Source organism: Takifugu flavidus, chromosome 11 (assembly GCF_003711565.1).
Source record: "Takifugu flavidus isolate HTHZ2018 chromosome 11, ASM371156v2, whole genome shotgun sequence".
NCBI classification, from domain to species: Eukaryota; Metazoa; Chordata; class Actinopteri; order Tetraodontiformes; family Tetraodontidae; genus Takifugu; species Takifugu flavidus.
Genome location: NC_079530.1, coordinates 1,662,005 through 1,678,878, shown reverse-complemented (window position 1 = coordinate 1,678,878; position 16,874 = coordinate 1,662,005). Strand labels below are relative to the sequence as shown.

Here is a 16,874-nt window from a genome sequence, read left to right as displayed (position 1 = left end):
TCTTTTACTTTTTTTAAATTTCAAAGCCAGGAAAAGGCTGAAATAATCTGTTCTCATTCACAATAATCCATCACACATGGCCTTGGCTGTACACCCCTGGTAATAATCAGTCATGCACACAGAAATGGATATTAAAAAGAAACTTTCCGAGGCCTCCCTGCCAAAACAAATAATGAGGAAATGTTTCGATCAAAAAGCGTGCATCCAAATGCCAAAGACTGTGTCGGTGTTTGCATTAAACCACCAACCCAGAGGTTTTATCTGCTGTTTGGGCTCATTTGTGACGATTTCAGGGGTCACTATAATTGTTTCGTTGCAATCCAGATGACAACAAGCTGCTGTGCGTTTTACTCGTGAACCATTTTCGAGCTGAGGGAGAAGAGTGGTGATCAGGTCCATGTTGACAGGAAACAGCACAGTATCTGATGCAGCTACCAGCATTGCTGAATCATTTGGTTATTAGGCGGCCATTTGCAGAATGAAAAATCCTTTGTATTCCGGTGGATAACAGGACTTCAGAGCTACTTCCTACAACTGTGCATCTCAGTACGACTGAGCCGGGTTTAATGTGGTGATCCTTCACGTTTTCTCCTGGCGGTGCATGCGGAGGCCTCTATCAACCTCAACATCTGGGCTTTTATGGACTTTCAGGATATTCCCTGGCACTGGGGAACCTGAAAAAGAGGTTACTTTTTGCAATTGAGCCTATTTTAATCCCCTCGTCCTCCTTTATACATTAAAATATATTGTCCCCCCCCCACACACAATCTTACATACTGTCCCAAATCTTTGATTTTGGCTTGGGGGAGGAAGTCAGACAAACAAGAATAAACAAGTGGACTTTAGTCTATGTCAGCTATTGATTGGGCTGATTAGAGGAGCTTGTTTGTTCATTCAGTCATAGATAATTCCTAAATATCAGAGGGTAGGTATTGACAAATGTTTACACAACCAAGTAAATCATTTACAGTATTCTTCTTCTTCTTTAGCTCAACTTTGTCACCACAGCAAATGCTCCTCTTATCTCTATCTTATCTCATATCTTCTTGCCCTTCATTCGCACATGTATCCCAACTTGCTGGGACTTTAATTCCCGACTATATTAAGACGACAGTGTCATCTGTCAAGCTCGACTCACACAGAGATTCATGCCTCACATTATCTGGCAGACAAACATTCAAGAAGTCGCAACTCCATGAGGGAGGATGAAATTCAAGAGAACTGTGAAGTATTTTTTTCTTAAGGGAATTACCCACGGCTGTAAGACACGAGGTTGACTGAGGCGAATCCAAAGAATGCATGTGAAAACCTAAAGTCAAGTAAACAACATAATAGAGAAGCAGGAGCCACCAAACCCACCAGAAAAGAAGAGGGCGCATCAAAAGTCATACCAACACAAGCATGTGTCGTATTACGCACAGATGTTCATTTCCCCTTTCTGTCATTTAGAAATTCATTTCTAATGAAATGTTTCATCTGCCAGTTTCATACATTGTAACATCCTGGATATCTTGGCTGACTACTCAATCCAGAGCTTTGCCCTATTCTTCCTTCAGCCGTGAAAATGACCCTTAGCTACTCAACCTTCTCCTCAAGAGCTTATCCTCAACTATCCTCAAGGGGAACCTCTGAGGTCCAAGGCTGCACCTTGGAAATCCTGAAATCCTGTCCACAAAGATTATGAACAGTATCGGTGAGATGTGGCAGCCATGGCAGAGTCCAACTTCCTCCTGCCCATGTAGACGCAGCTCTGACACTGGGTCTACAGGGAGCCCGAGTCAGGGAGGCTGGTTCCCTATACCTCTGGAGTACCTCCCGAGGAATCCTTGAGGTACGCGATCAAATGCATTTCCCACGTCTACAAAGCCCATCTGGACCGGTCGGGCAAGCAGGCCCACCATTTGTTAAATTCCTTGCAGTGCAGCAAACATGTTTTAGGTTACTCGCCATGTCTCGCTACTGTTTAATTAGAGGCAGTTTTCCACACACTTGGGTTTTTCTGCTGTGGCCCATAGCGGGTTTAAAACAAACATCACTGAATATACACATGCAAATATGCACATTAAATATGTTGATAAGAAGCTTGCTCTCCACTACACACTAGCAGCTCCTCATGTTGCAGGGAATAGGCTTGACAACAGTGAAGTACGAATCCACAAGCTGTGCTGAAGGACAAGCACATTTCTTCTCATGCCATCCTCTGGTATATGTTTATTTATTTATAATTGTCTGGATGTAACTGTTTTTTCCATTTGTCAGTCTTACCCCACAGTCCATATGTGCTAGACTCATTCCATACACACTATGCGGCTATCCCTTAGAATCAAAGACCCGATAGCATCCTGGCACGACAGTGTCTACAAATATTGTATAAGAAGTGAGACGTCCAACAATATAAAAAAACCCTCCCAGGTGACCTCAGTTTTATGAGAAAAAAGAAAACAACACCAAGGAAATGATTTGGTTGCCCGCACATCTATTTTGTTAGTTTGTTCTGCCACCTTACAGCGTGGAGATCCTCAAAACAGAACCTATCCACGTAAAGAATGATGTCTCCCTGTCTGTACACTCTGGTTCTCTAGTTTTCTGTCCAAATACAAGCAAGGACAGGATGTGTAGCATTGAGACTGAGACCTGAGTCACGTCTGACTCCAATATCACGCCTTTGCTTCAACCACTGGGGTAAAGAATTACAGAATGACACATTTTAAACATATATTTAAAGCATATCTAGATGAGGCCACATAGTCTGTTCGCTGTATGTGACAATTACTGAAACAAGGAAGCCAATTTAGATGAGTTTGTGATAAATTTGCGGTCTATGGCAATTTTCCCGCCATAGGCAACAACAAAGGACAAGTGGCGTTTGTATAGTAATGATGGCGCATTATAGTGGGTATATATTGTATTTGAATCCACCGTGTGTTTATTCTGATAACCTCCAGCACTTATTTTAGCCTCCGAGCAGCCCTCGCGGGAGGTCGCGCTGGTGCGTGTGAGCGCGCATGTGACGCGCGGGCCCTTTAAGAGAGCTCCGCGCTTCCATTGGCGCGCTGACGTCAGCGCGGCGGAGCCCCCAGCCTATCCGCTGCGGACGGCGAGGCTGACGGTCCGGGCACGGCGTCCTGCTTTCGGAGGGACACTTCCACACCGCACAAAAGCTTTTGGGGGAAACCCTCGTCGCTGAAATGAGCCAAGGTCCTCGGGCGCTCGCCGCGGATTAGAAAGCGGAAACTTTTTGGTGATGGCTGTGGAGGCGGGAAACTAGCGTGACAGGCAGCAGCGAACAACCGCCGACGGAGCTCCCAGTGCAGCGCCACTCACGGGTACATGCACGGAAAAATATGCTCCAGCCGAGTCGCCTTAACTCTGCCTCCTCTGACACATTCCCAGCCTTGTAAGCCGTTTTGAGAACACACTTGCCGGCTTGTGTTTGTTGACACCCCCACCCCAACCCCCCCATCCCCACGTTTTTCCACCTCCGAGCTCCGCCGTGCACGTCCCAGACCCACCTGCGAGGAAGAGCCATGGCAGGGAAGCTGACAGCGGCGCAAGGCACGGGAATACTGCTGGTGACAGCCAACGTTGGATCCCTGTTCGAAGACGTGAGTTGATCCAGTAAAAAGGGGCTTTGTGCGTTGCCATGTTCCGTGCGTGAGGGTGAAGGAGCCAGTCACGACCCGCACCCAGACCCACCTCCGAGCTCGGGCCTCCGGTGCGGACCCGCGCGTTCCCATTGATTTGCTCGGCATGTGCGCGTTGTGCGTCCGTACCTGTGCTCGCGTGTGCATGGAAATCCGGTGCCGTCACGGTTCCGACCGCTACCGACACCGACGGCACCGACTCAAACTTTTTTTCCCCCAGACACGCACGTTGGTGCAGCCTGGTCTGATGTGTCAGGCTGGGAGGGCTGGAAGGAAAAAATAGCCTCCAAAACTTCTATTTGTAGATGAGCATGTGTTTTGTGTGTGGGGAAAAAAAAAAAAAAAGTTCTGACCGAGAGAAGGAAACGCGACGTGCACGTTTTGCAACATTCATGTCAAAATTGGCGGTTTTGCCACTTCGCGCCGTGTTTTCACATCATTAATCCCTCATATAGAACGCCCCCCCCCCCCCCCCCCCCAAAAAAATAGACTTTTCTTACTATTTACCCTCTGAGAATCGACTGACACTTAAAGATTAGACTTAAATATTATTTAAGGTCAAGGGGGGAAACCCTGGTGGTCCCAAACTTATACTTATGTAGTTCTGAGCTGTTTAAACCCTTTTCTGTCCTGACATCTTCTGCCAGGCCTCATGGGAGGGGGGGTCGGACTGTAAATGAACCCAGATGTGCCGTTTTCACTTGCTAGTTGTTCCGAACGCCTCCTGCCTGTTTGGCTAAAGACAAGCATGTAGAAATAGGTGTGCCTGGCCTCCTAAGGAGTGCCTCCGCAGGTTGTTGAATGATCCGCGCGGCTGCCGTCACGGCCGGAAGTCTTCTCAGGAAGACTGGGAATCCTTCTCTGACTCGCTGTGATCCCAGCGACGCTTTTCCTGGTTCCGGGGGGGGCACAGAGCCGCCCGCGTCGCATGTGTGTTTTCATGATTCGTCGACGTTGGTCTGGAGACAAATGGAAGGAAGAGCAAATGGGGGGGGGATGTAACATCTCGGTGCCTCCAGCTCAAACACTTTGTGTCACTTCCAGTGTTGTGTCAATAGAGCTCCCCCCCTCCTCCGTGTGAGGAGCCCATCCTAAACGGGCTTCCTCGCTGGAGTCGCGCTATAAATAGCCTTCCTCTCGCAGCCTTTGTGCTCTGGGTGTCTCATGGACATTTTTGTCTGGCCTCTACCAGACTTGTCGCAGACTGAACGGAAATCCACGTTTCGGCTAGTTTCCTTCAGTAAGGGGGGGTGGTGGTGGTGGTGCTGGGGGTGCTGGTACTGGTACAGGAGCTGGTCCAGTACAGGAGGAACAGAGAGGGAACCGGTGAAGGACGCTGAAGTACTGGCTCAGGTTTCAGAGTCGAGACTTCCAGATGTTGACGGTCAGATCTCTGGTAACGGACGTCCCATCAGATGTCCAACTTTGGGATGTTCAGGGCTCAGCATGGGGCCAAAGAGAAGGTGAAGGTGAGAGAGGACCACAATAAAGGTCAAACAACATATAGGAATAGGAAATATGTCCAGCTATACATTCATGAGTCTCCAGTCCAACAACAAATGGAGAAAATGTGGGCATTTGTGGGTTCAGTACCTTGCTCAAGGGTGTTCAGCCCCCCCATCTGAACTTCCCTCCCCAAACCAGCATCAACAAATACACCCCCCCCCCCCTCAGAGATACGTCAAACAGCTCCTTCTGAGCCATTTCCAGTTGAATATTCCTATCCGGATTTGGGATCTTATGTCACCCTTTCCGCCATCTTGGTTTGACCTAATAATTTCTCTCCTAAACAGCTGATGTTTGAACATGACAAACCACCTTCCTGAAGCTCAAGGCAGTTTCCATTTCCATTGTTGGTACGCTGGGCTCTCCTCTGCAAATGTAATTATAATAGCAAACACCCCTGTTTGAAATGGCCACCAACAGTTGACTCTTATTTGCTCTTCGCCGAGTCCCACGTGCTCCTTCGGTCGTCGCGAGTTGGGACACGAGGATGAGTTTTTAAAGGGAAAAGGGGCGCTCGGATGTTCACAACCTGCCCAACGAGGACAGGAAGGTCCTCGCCCTTTTGTTTCCCCTACTTTTGAATCGCATCCATTTTTCATCATCTTGTTTCAGTCTTTTGTTTAATGGAAGCTCTCGTCCCGATGTGGCTACAGATGTGACTTTAATGCAGCGAAATGCCCGTTTGATCTTTGAACGTGACATGCAGGCGGTTTTTCCAAGTATTTTACTTGCTTATTATGGTTTGGACACGAGTTGCTAATGTTTTCAGGCTATTTGCTGCACAAATGTCAACTTCACTGTAAAAAAAGCAGCAGCGTGTTTCTTCACACGTCATGATCCGCGTTGCCAAGACGATCCGCACGTCCGGAAGCTCCTTTTACTCCGCCGTTGCCTTTCGGAGCTTCGGAGCTCCTCTTGAAAATTAAATGGAGGCTAGAACGGGGGAAAAAGTGATGCTAAATATCCAAAGTGTTGCTAATCTGTTGCCATCATAGTGTTTTGTTAATCCTGACACTCACCTTGAGCCTGAACTTGAGTCAGTTTTACCAATTACCCACAGAAGTGTGCAGTTTCCTCGCTAACTGGCGCCGCGCTTTTGTTCTTGTTTGCTAACGTTAAGACACTGTTATCCTGTACGGATTGCTTTGCTCCTGTAAACAAGGTGCTGGACTGTTTAAACTTTAGTTACCACAGATGGAAGTCAAACTTTTCAACCTGAGCTGTGGGACCAGATTTTTGTGAAAGTGGCGTCTCTTTATGCTGGTGTTCCTCTCTTCTGTCAAACATCCACCCTGTTGCTATGGTCGGACCAGTTGCTGTTGATTCCCTCCATCAAGTCTGTTTGAAAACCTAAATGTTGTTTAGCCTGCAAATGAAACGCGCAACCGCTCCAAGGCATCGTAGCGCCACACCGCTTTATAGGAGGGGAGGGAAAGCTGGCACAGATCTGCCATCTACGTGTTCCACGAGCACGGCTGTATTAACAATGCACTCATTTAATAAGCGGTGTTTACTTTTCCAAGCTGGCAGATAGAATTTTCCCGCAGTAGTTTTCCGGATGGTGTTAGCTAGTTGCTAAAGCCTGCCTGCTGCTCTACGTTTTGTCCCACCCCGAACAAGTCATGGTGTCTTTGTGGTCTTGTGGAGGGTTTATGTACCTTGATAGTGTCCTGTGATTAAACCCACAACTTCCACGTGGGGCAAGCTGGGTAATATTAACATATTAGACTGTATAAATGGGACGTTTGACTGTTTTCAGGTCTGCTAATGTCCACAATAACAGGATAGGCTAACTAGCTCAAAACTCCAAAGCAGCATCTGTTTATAAAATAAATTTTGGACTCTCGGGCAGTATTTGGATCCGAACACATCAGACGCATTTGCTGGGGTCTGGACTGTTTTCCTTTTTAGCAACGAGCTGTTTAAACAGATGGACACCATGCTGGCTGGAATTGGGCGTCTCCAAATAAAAGATGCGTCAAGCCTGATGTGCAGGATTTGTTTTGACAGAAGACAGACTGTCCATCAGCCGGTCAAAGGGAATTACAGTGTGGACAAGGTGGGTCATAAGAAATGTACGGAGAGGAGTGACTTAAATGTGCCGTAAAGAGACTGATGAGCTCAGGGTCGTCACAGAGGGCGGGAGGCTGCTTCCATTCCTGCCCGAACTGGCGCCATTAGCTTAGCAATCCTTCCTGCGCACTCATAAATGGTCACGCTTTAATCGTTAATTCAATCATCCTGTTTGGCAAGCCAAGATTTGGCGATACGATCGATTTCACTGACGCTTCACTGAAGCGCCAGCGTGCTTCCCTGCACTTCCGAGCTGCCTTTAGTCCTTTGGCATCCAGATTATGTGAGACTCTTGCAGTCCCAACCCCAGTCAGGTGATGTATTTAGACCACAAAGGAGGCACAGAGATGTAAAAAGGCTCAGTTCTTTTTAAATCCTGTGAGCATGTGATGATGAAGCAATGCCTCCAGATTCTATATTTAGTCACTTGCTGATAGTAGAGAAACCCCTCATACGTGTGAGCGTGCGGGATTCCACCTCCTGAGATTGGTTTTCTACGGACTGAGATGGTGGAGGGCGACGTCAAAACAGCCTCGGTCTCGTTCTCCTATCTTTGGGTTTGTTGGCCACCTCCCGGCGTGTTTAGTCCAAAGTTTTAAGCGAAGCTGTGACTCAACACTTCATCCCAGGGTTCGTTATTTTTTTTCCCCCTGTTTCTTCCTCTGCCAAAAGTCTGTTCCAGAGTGTTGCTGCAGGAGTGGAAAAGTTTATGAAAGAAAGATCAGATGATGCTATTTTGGTGTTCCCTCTGCTCTGCCCTCCTCCATCCTGTCATAACACCCAGGTTTCAAAATGGAAAGGTGTTGGAGGGAGCTGAGGACTGCAGCCTGTTGAGAGGCATTTTACGGTTCGGTCCGCTCACTCCTGTTCCCGGCTCCGGTTGGCTGGTCCTCCAGGACCTCTGTCTTGTCCTTTTGCCTGTCCCAGGCCTCCGGGACCATCCTGAGTGCACCGCAGCCTCCCCGGCCTGAACCGCTGAGATCAAACCCAAAGGAAACTGTAGAGATCATTAGAAATGATGGAATATTCGGTCCTTTTTTGGGATTTATCGATCTTTGTGTCATGTTTCTGTAGAATTTCCATTTTTAGTGTTTGTCCCTGGAGCTGGCAGAAGATCTGTAGCAGGCTTGATGATGCTTCTCTTCCCTTTGCCTTCTTAATAATGCATCGCCGCCATGACATAAACGATCACGCCGGTATTTTTAGCTGGTCCGGGGAGAGAAACCCGATCTCCACGTTTCAAGGTTCTCCCAGCATGTCGGAGTAGAAACACGAGTGAGGAGCGGCACATTTCTATTGATGTTTCTGCCCTTTTTCTGACCTCCGGTGCCTCTCTAGCACGTCTGCTCATGTTGTTTCCATCATGCGTGAACAGCGTTTTCCTCCATCTCCAGCGGAATATTCCTAAATATTTTAGACGCCGCCGCCAGGTCAGCTTGCACGGTGGCTGTGTTTTAGTCGCCCGTCTGCAGGGGTGCAAGCAGAGAGGTGGGCCCGGTTATGCTGGCGAGCCCACGCGGTTCTGACGGACCTACGTGTGAACCGGGAGTCCATGGCGGCGAGTTTCCCGCGAGGGCGTTTGTTGCTTCTTAGTCGGTCCTATCAGCTTTGCAAAGTGTGTTATTTTAGGTCCAAAATAGGTTTTTGGAAGTGGTCCGGTTCCATCAGTCAGCAGTGACATCATCGGTAAACACCAGCGAGCCTCTTCCATTAGCCGTGCATGTTGAAGCCATCTGCATTGCTGACTTTCTTTTTGGGATGTTTAAGGATTGCACCGCTTCTTGAAAGCTTCACGGACCCACGGCGGAATCGCGGCCCCCGGTTCTACCCCACCACCGGGGTGGGTGCACTTACTGGTGCAAAACCAGGCGTCTTACCAGTTACCAGTGTACTAAACTTTACAGAAATGTGTGTTAATGGGCAGAAAGGAGCTCACTGAGGCAGCAAAGAACATGTTAAAGATGGTTTCTCTAACATAGTTGTCAGTCATCTGTTCCACACGCACAAACATATGATTTATCTCTTTGTTTGCTGCTGTCACATCACTTGGAACATCCAGTATAACCTAAAGTCAAAAGTAAAAGGCTGGATCGAGGCTTCTCTTGGCTTGTGGGAACTCCCAGAATCCCTCAGGAGGAGCGTGGTGCTGCTCATGCTGCTGCTGGATCTGCCAATAAAAACATGGTGGTTGCAGGTCAACACAAGCAAGGTCGTAAATGAAGCTTTTACTGATTCATTTAGAATCTCCAGGCCAACGGGAACCTGACTGCCTTCAAATGCAACCCATCCGGCTGGGCCGCGTCTTGGGTTTGTCATGGAAAAACATCTAATTGTGTGTGAATTACCAAGTGAAGATGAGAGAAGCGTGTTTATTCTGGGTACTGGTCCAGCTCGGTGATGAGCAGAGATCATTTCTAACATGTAGAAAGCTTAAAGTTTGTGTGAGCTGAGCCACAGAACCTATATGGAGAGCTGAACTTTGCCTCCCAGGTCTTCCTGTCAGTCTGACTGACGCTGTCATGAACTCGTTTTGCTGGTTTGAGGGGGAAAAATGTACATATTGGGTCGGGCCATCTGCACGCTCGAGCACATCAGCTGCAGCGCCTGGGGCGTATTACTGGAAGCAGTATTCATCGTTCTCCACCTTTCAGCTGCTCGTTTTCTATAGTTTATCCTGGTCCGAGAGGCGTGCACGTCTCCCAGGTTCCTGGACGCTGCGTCAGTCCAGGTTCCTCATGGTCCAGCGTCCATATGTGTCTTTTTAGCGCTTTTCTAGCGTTTGGACGGGCTGGAGAGCTCTGAAATGTTATTATTGGGAAAAGGGGAAGGTTATGTAACACTTTCTCTCCTTCCTACTCCTTTTCAGTTTGTGTTCCAGATCACGGTTTGTTTTCTCCAGTTTTGTAAATGATGGAAAGTGATGGAAATGAAATGAGATGGAGTCCATCAGCGAAAGAGATGTTCCGTGTCCCAGCGCGGGCCTCTTGGGGTTTTCTCTGCCGGTTGTCATCGTGCGTGTTTCGTCCCACTCCAGCCGCCCCGCGAGGCTGCCGGGGGCTCCTTCCTCTGGAGCCTCGCTGCTCGGGCAGATGTTTCGGGACGCCCGAGGTTGTGTTTGTTTTACATCCCGGTCGTCCTCCTCCGTGACTCATTCAGGAAACGTCATACAGAACTAATCAGTAATAAAGGCTACATTGGGATTTCATTTGTTCTTTCTGATATTCTGTCAGGCAAGTGTCACATGACTTCCTAACAGTAATAGTGATGCATTAGCAACCCCCCCCCCACACCCCCCCAGAGAGGTGCTGGGACTGTTATTGGTCAGAGCTGTCAACCCTGGAGGTTTTGCCATTCCCTGCTGATTTCTCCTTTTGTTCCTGAACTTGTCTTTGGGTCTTTGCCAGTTTACATCCAGTAGATGTAATTATTTAAAGTGTGTGTGTGTGTGTGTGTGTGTGTGTGTGTTTTGAACCTGCTGAATGGTAAGTTGAAAATCGCACATTTAATCAGGGAAATGAGCACAAGGTCAGGGATTCTGTTGTGATGGTTAGTGTGAGGGAAGGTTATCTCTTGGAAAGTTTCCACCGTGGACAGCCAGAACAATGCAAACCCTCCTCGGCGTCCGTCTCCCCTCTGGCTTCTGTGTGTTGACCTCAACCTAAAAAAACAAGGCAAACAACTGCTTAACGTCCGGATAGTTTCGGCTCCATATGAAGCCGGTTACGACTGTGTAACACTGTAAAATACTTTCCCACGGTAGCTCTATGGGTGATTTTAAGAGCACGTTTGACAGGTGGTAGGTTAAAATCTCACACAGTTGTTTGAAGGCTTTTCTAGGCTGTTTGCCTGTCTGCCCCCTCCCAGACAAGTGGGGGCTCCCTGGGAGAAGCCTGGAGTGCTACTGGTGGAACAGATGGCCAGTTGCTACCTTACCTGCCTCACAGGGTTTTATAACCCCCTTTGGCCGACGAGAGGCTACCGAGACGCGAAGGCTGGTGAGAGGCGTTTATCCTCCTGCTAATGCTCCTCATTTGGCTTTTATAGATATTTGCTTTAAGTTCACGACAGATGGAAACTGTTAAAGTCTGCAGGTAAAATTGCTGAATGCACGTTCTAGTCACATAGGATGGGGGGAATTTCCAGCTTTACTGTGGCCCCTTGGTAGTATGGCTGATGGAAAATGATGCAGTTGGTCTATTTAAAGTGGCGAGGTTGATGTCAAGCAAGGTTTATTTAAGGTTAGCATGCGTTGTCTGTAGCTGTAGGATGCTGCTCCAACATTGCAGTTGTCTTCATCCACCTTCATGTGGCCATCAGAATATAAACAGAAATGCCTAAAGATGGCCAATATTCCTTCTTGATGTCCACACGTCTCACGGATCCAAGAAGACATAAATCTGAAAGATGGTAATTGACAAATCCAAGCAGAAAAGCACGCTCAAAATACCGAAAACAGCAGCATCGGGTGCTCGGTGGTGCATTTACAGGCAGCCGAGCTTTGGTGATGCGTTTCAAACGGGTAAAGCAAACTGAGGTGGTGAAGAACAGCAGAGGCATGCGTGGAAACTGATAACAGAGGAGTCGTGTCCCCGAACCCTGTCCCACCCTGTCCCAACCTTCTACACTAGCTTACAAAACCAGTCACAATAGACGGATCAGGAGGGATGTGTGGATGGTGGATAAATTCTGTTTAGCTGAGAGAGAAGAAACAGGAGCGAACACTCCCTCAGCGTACAGGTAAAACGGGCCACAAGGCCTTGTTGTCCAGATCTGGGAGGGGGTGGCTGGTCAGATCATTTGAGTCTGTAATTAGAGCCAGATATTAACGGTGTCGGTGACAATGAGAGGAAAACATTTGCTGTAATCAGTTTTGATGCACAGCCAGAATCAGCCACCGTCAAATTCATTTGATAACAATTATGTCTCCCCTGCGTAATTGGAGTCATTGCTCGCATTTAGATGTTCTGATGCTCCACATCCCTGCAGAGGAGCCTGGTTTGTTCGCTGCTCCTCACTCAAATTTGATTCGATTTATTTATTTTTTTTGTCTTTTGGCGACGCATTGGCGCTGATTACCTCAGAGGCGTCTGTCCCGGATGAGAAACACTCAACCAAGTGTGTAAGAGCTGAAGCGAGACACTAAGACGCTCCGCCAGCTCCTCAGCTGGAGGTGTGCACTCGCTTTTTTTTGTTGTTTAAATATGCTTAAAAGATTTGTGCTCATTAGTCAGTGTTGTGATAAAATGATTAACGGTGTGTTGTCCCAGCCGTGGCCACGCCTCGCGCCTTAGCCGAGGCTTCGCGTTCACGCTGACGCACCAGCTGCTGAACGGGTTGGGTTTGATTGACTGCTGGATGAGGCAAGGGGTCGAAAACCTGAACGCATTTCTGGCCCGCTTGAAAGGAGAGAACGGAGTCTAGTGCATGTAATAGTGGTGAAACCACGCCAGCATCCTGCAAGAGGACAGAAATACTGGTGATAGAGGACAGAGATACTGGTGACATCATCCAGGCAGGCACGCCAAGATGGGAGCTCTGTGACCTCATGCGTGTTCACTTGTAGCTCCTCTACTCCGTCTGGGACATTTCCAGACATAAGTGGGAGTTACTCTGGTGCCACACGCCGCTCACGGCCCTTTTTTCAGTCCTCGCTATTCTACGTAGAAGGAATCATAATAAGCATTCGGCGTTTTCCTCTAAAAGTGATTCAGGGGGAGACTGAGAGAGTGGAACAAAAGGGCTCTTTCACACAAGCGGGAGGCGGAGCCTGCTTTTTTAGTTTAATTCACGACTGTAATGATGATATAATCGATTAACAGTTTGGTTTGGGCACCCCTGGTGGTTGATTCGCCTTATGGTTAAAACAAACACCAATGAAACTTCGGAATAGAGACAGATAAAACACAAACCATCTGCTCTCGACGCGACGGGAGCATCTGTCAGGAGTTTCATAACCCAAAACTACAGCTGTCGTTGGTGGATATCAGGGTTAACCATGCGCCGATACCAGGTATTGGATCGGGCTGATACCTGCCTTATTTCAAAGTATCGGTACTCGTCCTAGCTGTCACCATCAGCCACGATACTCAAAAAAACCCCAAATTCTATTGACAGTTGCACGAGGTATGAAGAGACGTTCATTTTAGGCCTTCCGACGAATGGATTGGCCGATATTTTGCATCTTATGTGATTTATGCGATCGATCGCGATGTCTTCATTCACCATCCGATCAATGACATCAATCATTTTGAAACAGTCGCTCCCGTCGCGTCGAGAGCAGATGGTTTGCGTTTTATCTGTCTCATTTATTCTGAAGTTTCACTGGGCTGGCGTGCTCGTTTGCTAGCGATGCCAGCTAATGACTCAAGCTTAAAAAAAACGCCCATCTCATAGTGACAGTGGAAAACAAACACCACAAAGACGTAAAAAACAGTTGAACCTTTAGGAAGTGATGTTGCGTTAACCAAACAAAGCAAAATTGACACATCTTGTTGGTTTAAATGTGGGGTTTTTTTTATGGCTTTGTGGTGTTTGTGTTTTGAGCTCTGTTTTCTGAACGTTAAACACGTCGGATACGAACAAACATGTCAGCGATGTGGAATGTGCAGTGTAAACCAATTTAATGTCATTGAAGTAATTTAATTACAGTGCGTTCAGTCGTTGCTCCCTTTATTTCTGTCTCAAGTTACTTTGGTTGGTCCTGATTGAACTTTGACCTCATAGCAGTCTTGAATCCCCCGCTAGAGGTCATTGATGTTTTAACCTTTCATCGGTTTATATAGTAGCAATAGTAAAACCTCAGACCGAAACACGAGCTGCATTGATGTGTGCGTCTGTATCTCAAAAGTACTTGGGTTATTGGTATCGCACTCGGTATCGGTGAGTACGCGAGCGAGCACTCGTACTCGAGGAAACGCGGTATTGAGCCTCTAGTTTACACCTGCCACCCTGGTGAGCTTAATTTCAGGGTATTTGAGTCAAAATCAGCTGAATCTGTGTGACTGTGCAACTTCAAAATCAGGAACAATGAGATTACATAGAACTTGTTTAGGTGTCGCTCTTGGCAACCAGTCTACACTCCTCATCCTCTGGGTGTGTGTGTGTGTGTGTGTGTGTGTAAGTGTGTGTGTTTCCAGATCTGTCTCAGTTCAGGAGCTGCAACAGTGCTGCTTTGTTTCATCCTAAATGTTTTCTGAATGCATGATGCAAATAATCACGTGTGAATACAGTGAAGTGATTGAATTCTATAATGTTTTTGGCCTTCCTGTTCACAGATGTGCTAAAACATTTGACGGTCACGAGGCAGTAGTCCGGTACTGACAGGATGATAGGCACTTTAAGCCTTCGATAACCCAAGAATAATACAATAATGTGATGTTTATTTGAATTTTATGACCCTTGCTTCCAGCTATTAAACAATTGAGACTGAAGGAGCAGAATATTATTTTTGCTTATCAATGATATACAGTGTGCTTCCTCCACTGGCCTGGAGTTCCTCTGCAAACAAGGACACAAGGACACGTGCTTATTATCCAAACTACCATGTTTTCCCCCATTTTTTTCTCAATCTTTCAGCGCTTAACCTTACCTGCCTACGCGACTCGTTTTCTGAACCGATATCCTGTAGGTGTGTAAGTGAATGATGCACTTGAAAGGAGCTGTGGACGCTCTGGTGTAACGTCACAAGAAAGTTGTGAAGCTTGAATATGAGGCCTGGGCTACGTTTCCAGTGATGCCATGAAAATTGGAAATTTGTGAGTCTTGCGCTCATCGGCCACTTTATTAGGTCCAACTGTTCAGCTGGTTCTTCTCACAAATAGCTAATCAGCCAGTCACGTGACCTCATACTGAACGTTAGCACATAGAGCTAATCAGCCAATCATGTGACCTCATACTGAACGTTAGCACACAGAGCTAATCAGCCAGTCACGTGACCTCATACTGAACGTTAGCACACAGAGCTAATCAGCCAATCACATGACCTCAACTGGACGTTAGCACAGAGTTAATCAGCCAGTCACATGACCTCAACTGGACGTGTTTAGGCTTGTAGACCTGGTCCAGACAACCAGCAGCAGAATCACAAGAATTTATTGAAGTGACCTTGAACGTTTCATGGTTGTTGGCGCCAGACGGGCTGGTCAGAGGATCTCAGAAACTGATCTACTGGGATTTGAACCCACAACCAGCTCCAGGGTTGACAGAGAATGGTCCCAAAAGTGTGTGTGATGAAGATGCCCTGTTGATGGGAGAGGAGACTGGGCAGACTGGTTCAGATGGTAGAGAGGCAACAGGAAGTCTAACAACCACTGGTTCCTACCAAGGAAGGAGGAACACCTCGGAACACCTCCAGCCTTGAAGAAGATGGGCCAGATCAGCAGGAGACCACATTGGTGCCCCTCCTGTCAGCCAAGAACAGGAGAGTGAGGCAGCAACTCACACACACTCACCAAAACAGGACAGAAGATCAGCGTGCAAGCTGCTGCTGGTGTAATGGTGTGTGTGTGTGTGTGTGTGTGGGGGGGGGGGGGGTGTTTTCCTGCCACAGCCTACCTGAGTTTCGTGATTTGCGTCACGGATGAGAACAGTTTGAGTTCTGGTGCAGGTTTTTCCCCCCTGATGTGCTGATGGGGCTCGTCCAGTGTTGGTGGCGCCAAGATCTGATGGGGATCTTTGTTGTTGACTTTAGAAATCTGGTTTTCTGGCTCTGACCTTCCCGAGGGGAACCATGAAGCACGAGGACTTATTGGGAGAGATATTCTTGATCTGACCATATTTTCGACTCTACTGCAAATAGCATAGGAAAACTCGGAGCTCTTTTGCCCTCTTTTGGCCTTCGACCATGAGCTATGAGGCGTTCAACCTATTTTTGTTTTATCCCCATTCTGATCTCTGTACTGTACTGCCGAATATGACAGAAAGGGTCCGTGTGGGGGGCTTCCCAGACATATTTTAATGGGTTCCTGGTGGAAATGGAACCTGAACCTTGTTTGGGCGCCTCCTCATCGCTCTCTCGTTTTCCTTTTTCACTCTCATTGTTTCTTCGGAGCACTTCAGCAGCAGGAAGAACCCAATTATAGAGTTATCGGACCCATGCTGAAAATGCGATAGCCTGTGAAATGTCTTTGGCGTCACGCAGGGACAATGTTTGTCCTGCCGCAGTGCAAACAGGATGCGGTTTGCAGGAGAGCGTCGCAAGATAAGAGCAGACAACTGCAAGAAGGAAAGCCAAAAAAAAAAAAAGGTCAACTTTCAGGACAGAGGAGGACGCGAGAGAGCGGGAGGAAGCAAACGTCTGATTGGTGACAGTGAGTGGGTCGTACGACCCCAGACCAGAACGGTACAAAATGGAATCTCGACAATAGCTCGAATCTCGCACAGGAAGTAGGCGACTTTTTTTTTCTTCCTCCTCCTCTTCCTCCTCCTCGTAACCATTTCCTGTTGCCTCCTTGCAAGACAGAAGTTCAGAGTGACTTTGTTTACCATCATGATCAAAGCTGCTTGAGCTGGAGTACAAAATCACACCCTCTCTATACACACCACCGGCCACAGAGATTAGTATGAAGGTGTAATGACATGTTATTATCACACCAACAAATTACAGGGTGATTACTGCTATTTTTACCATTCTAGAGGTCCAGATGGACTTCT

At 47.5% G+C, this 16,874-nt stretch overlaps 1 protein-coding gene across 1 annotated transcript in view; it reads left to right on the top strand.

Moving 5' to 3' along the window:
- Positions 1-3,074: 3,074 nt before the first annotated feature.
- LOC130534046 (inositol polyphosphate-5-phosphatase A) overlaps positions 3,075-16,874 on the top strand; it is a 90,768-nt gene continuing 76,968 nt past the window's right edge. Inside the window, 1 exon segment of the mRNA XM_057047915.1 lies at positions 3,075-3,605. Coding sequence (XP_056903895.1) covers positions 3,528-3,605 — 78 coding nt within the window. The 5' untranslated portion in view covers positions 3,075-3,527.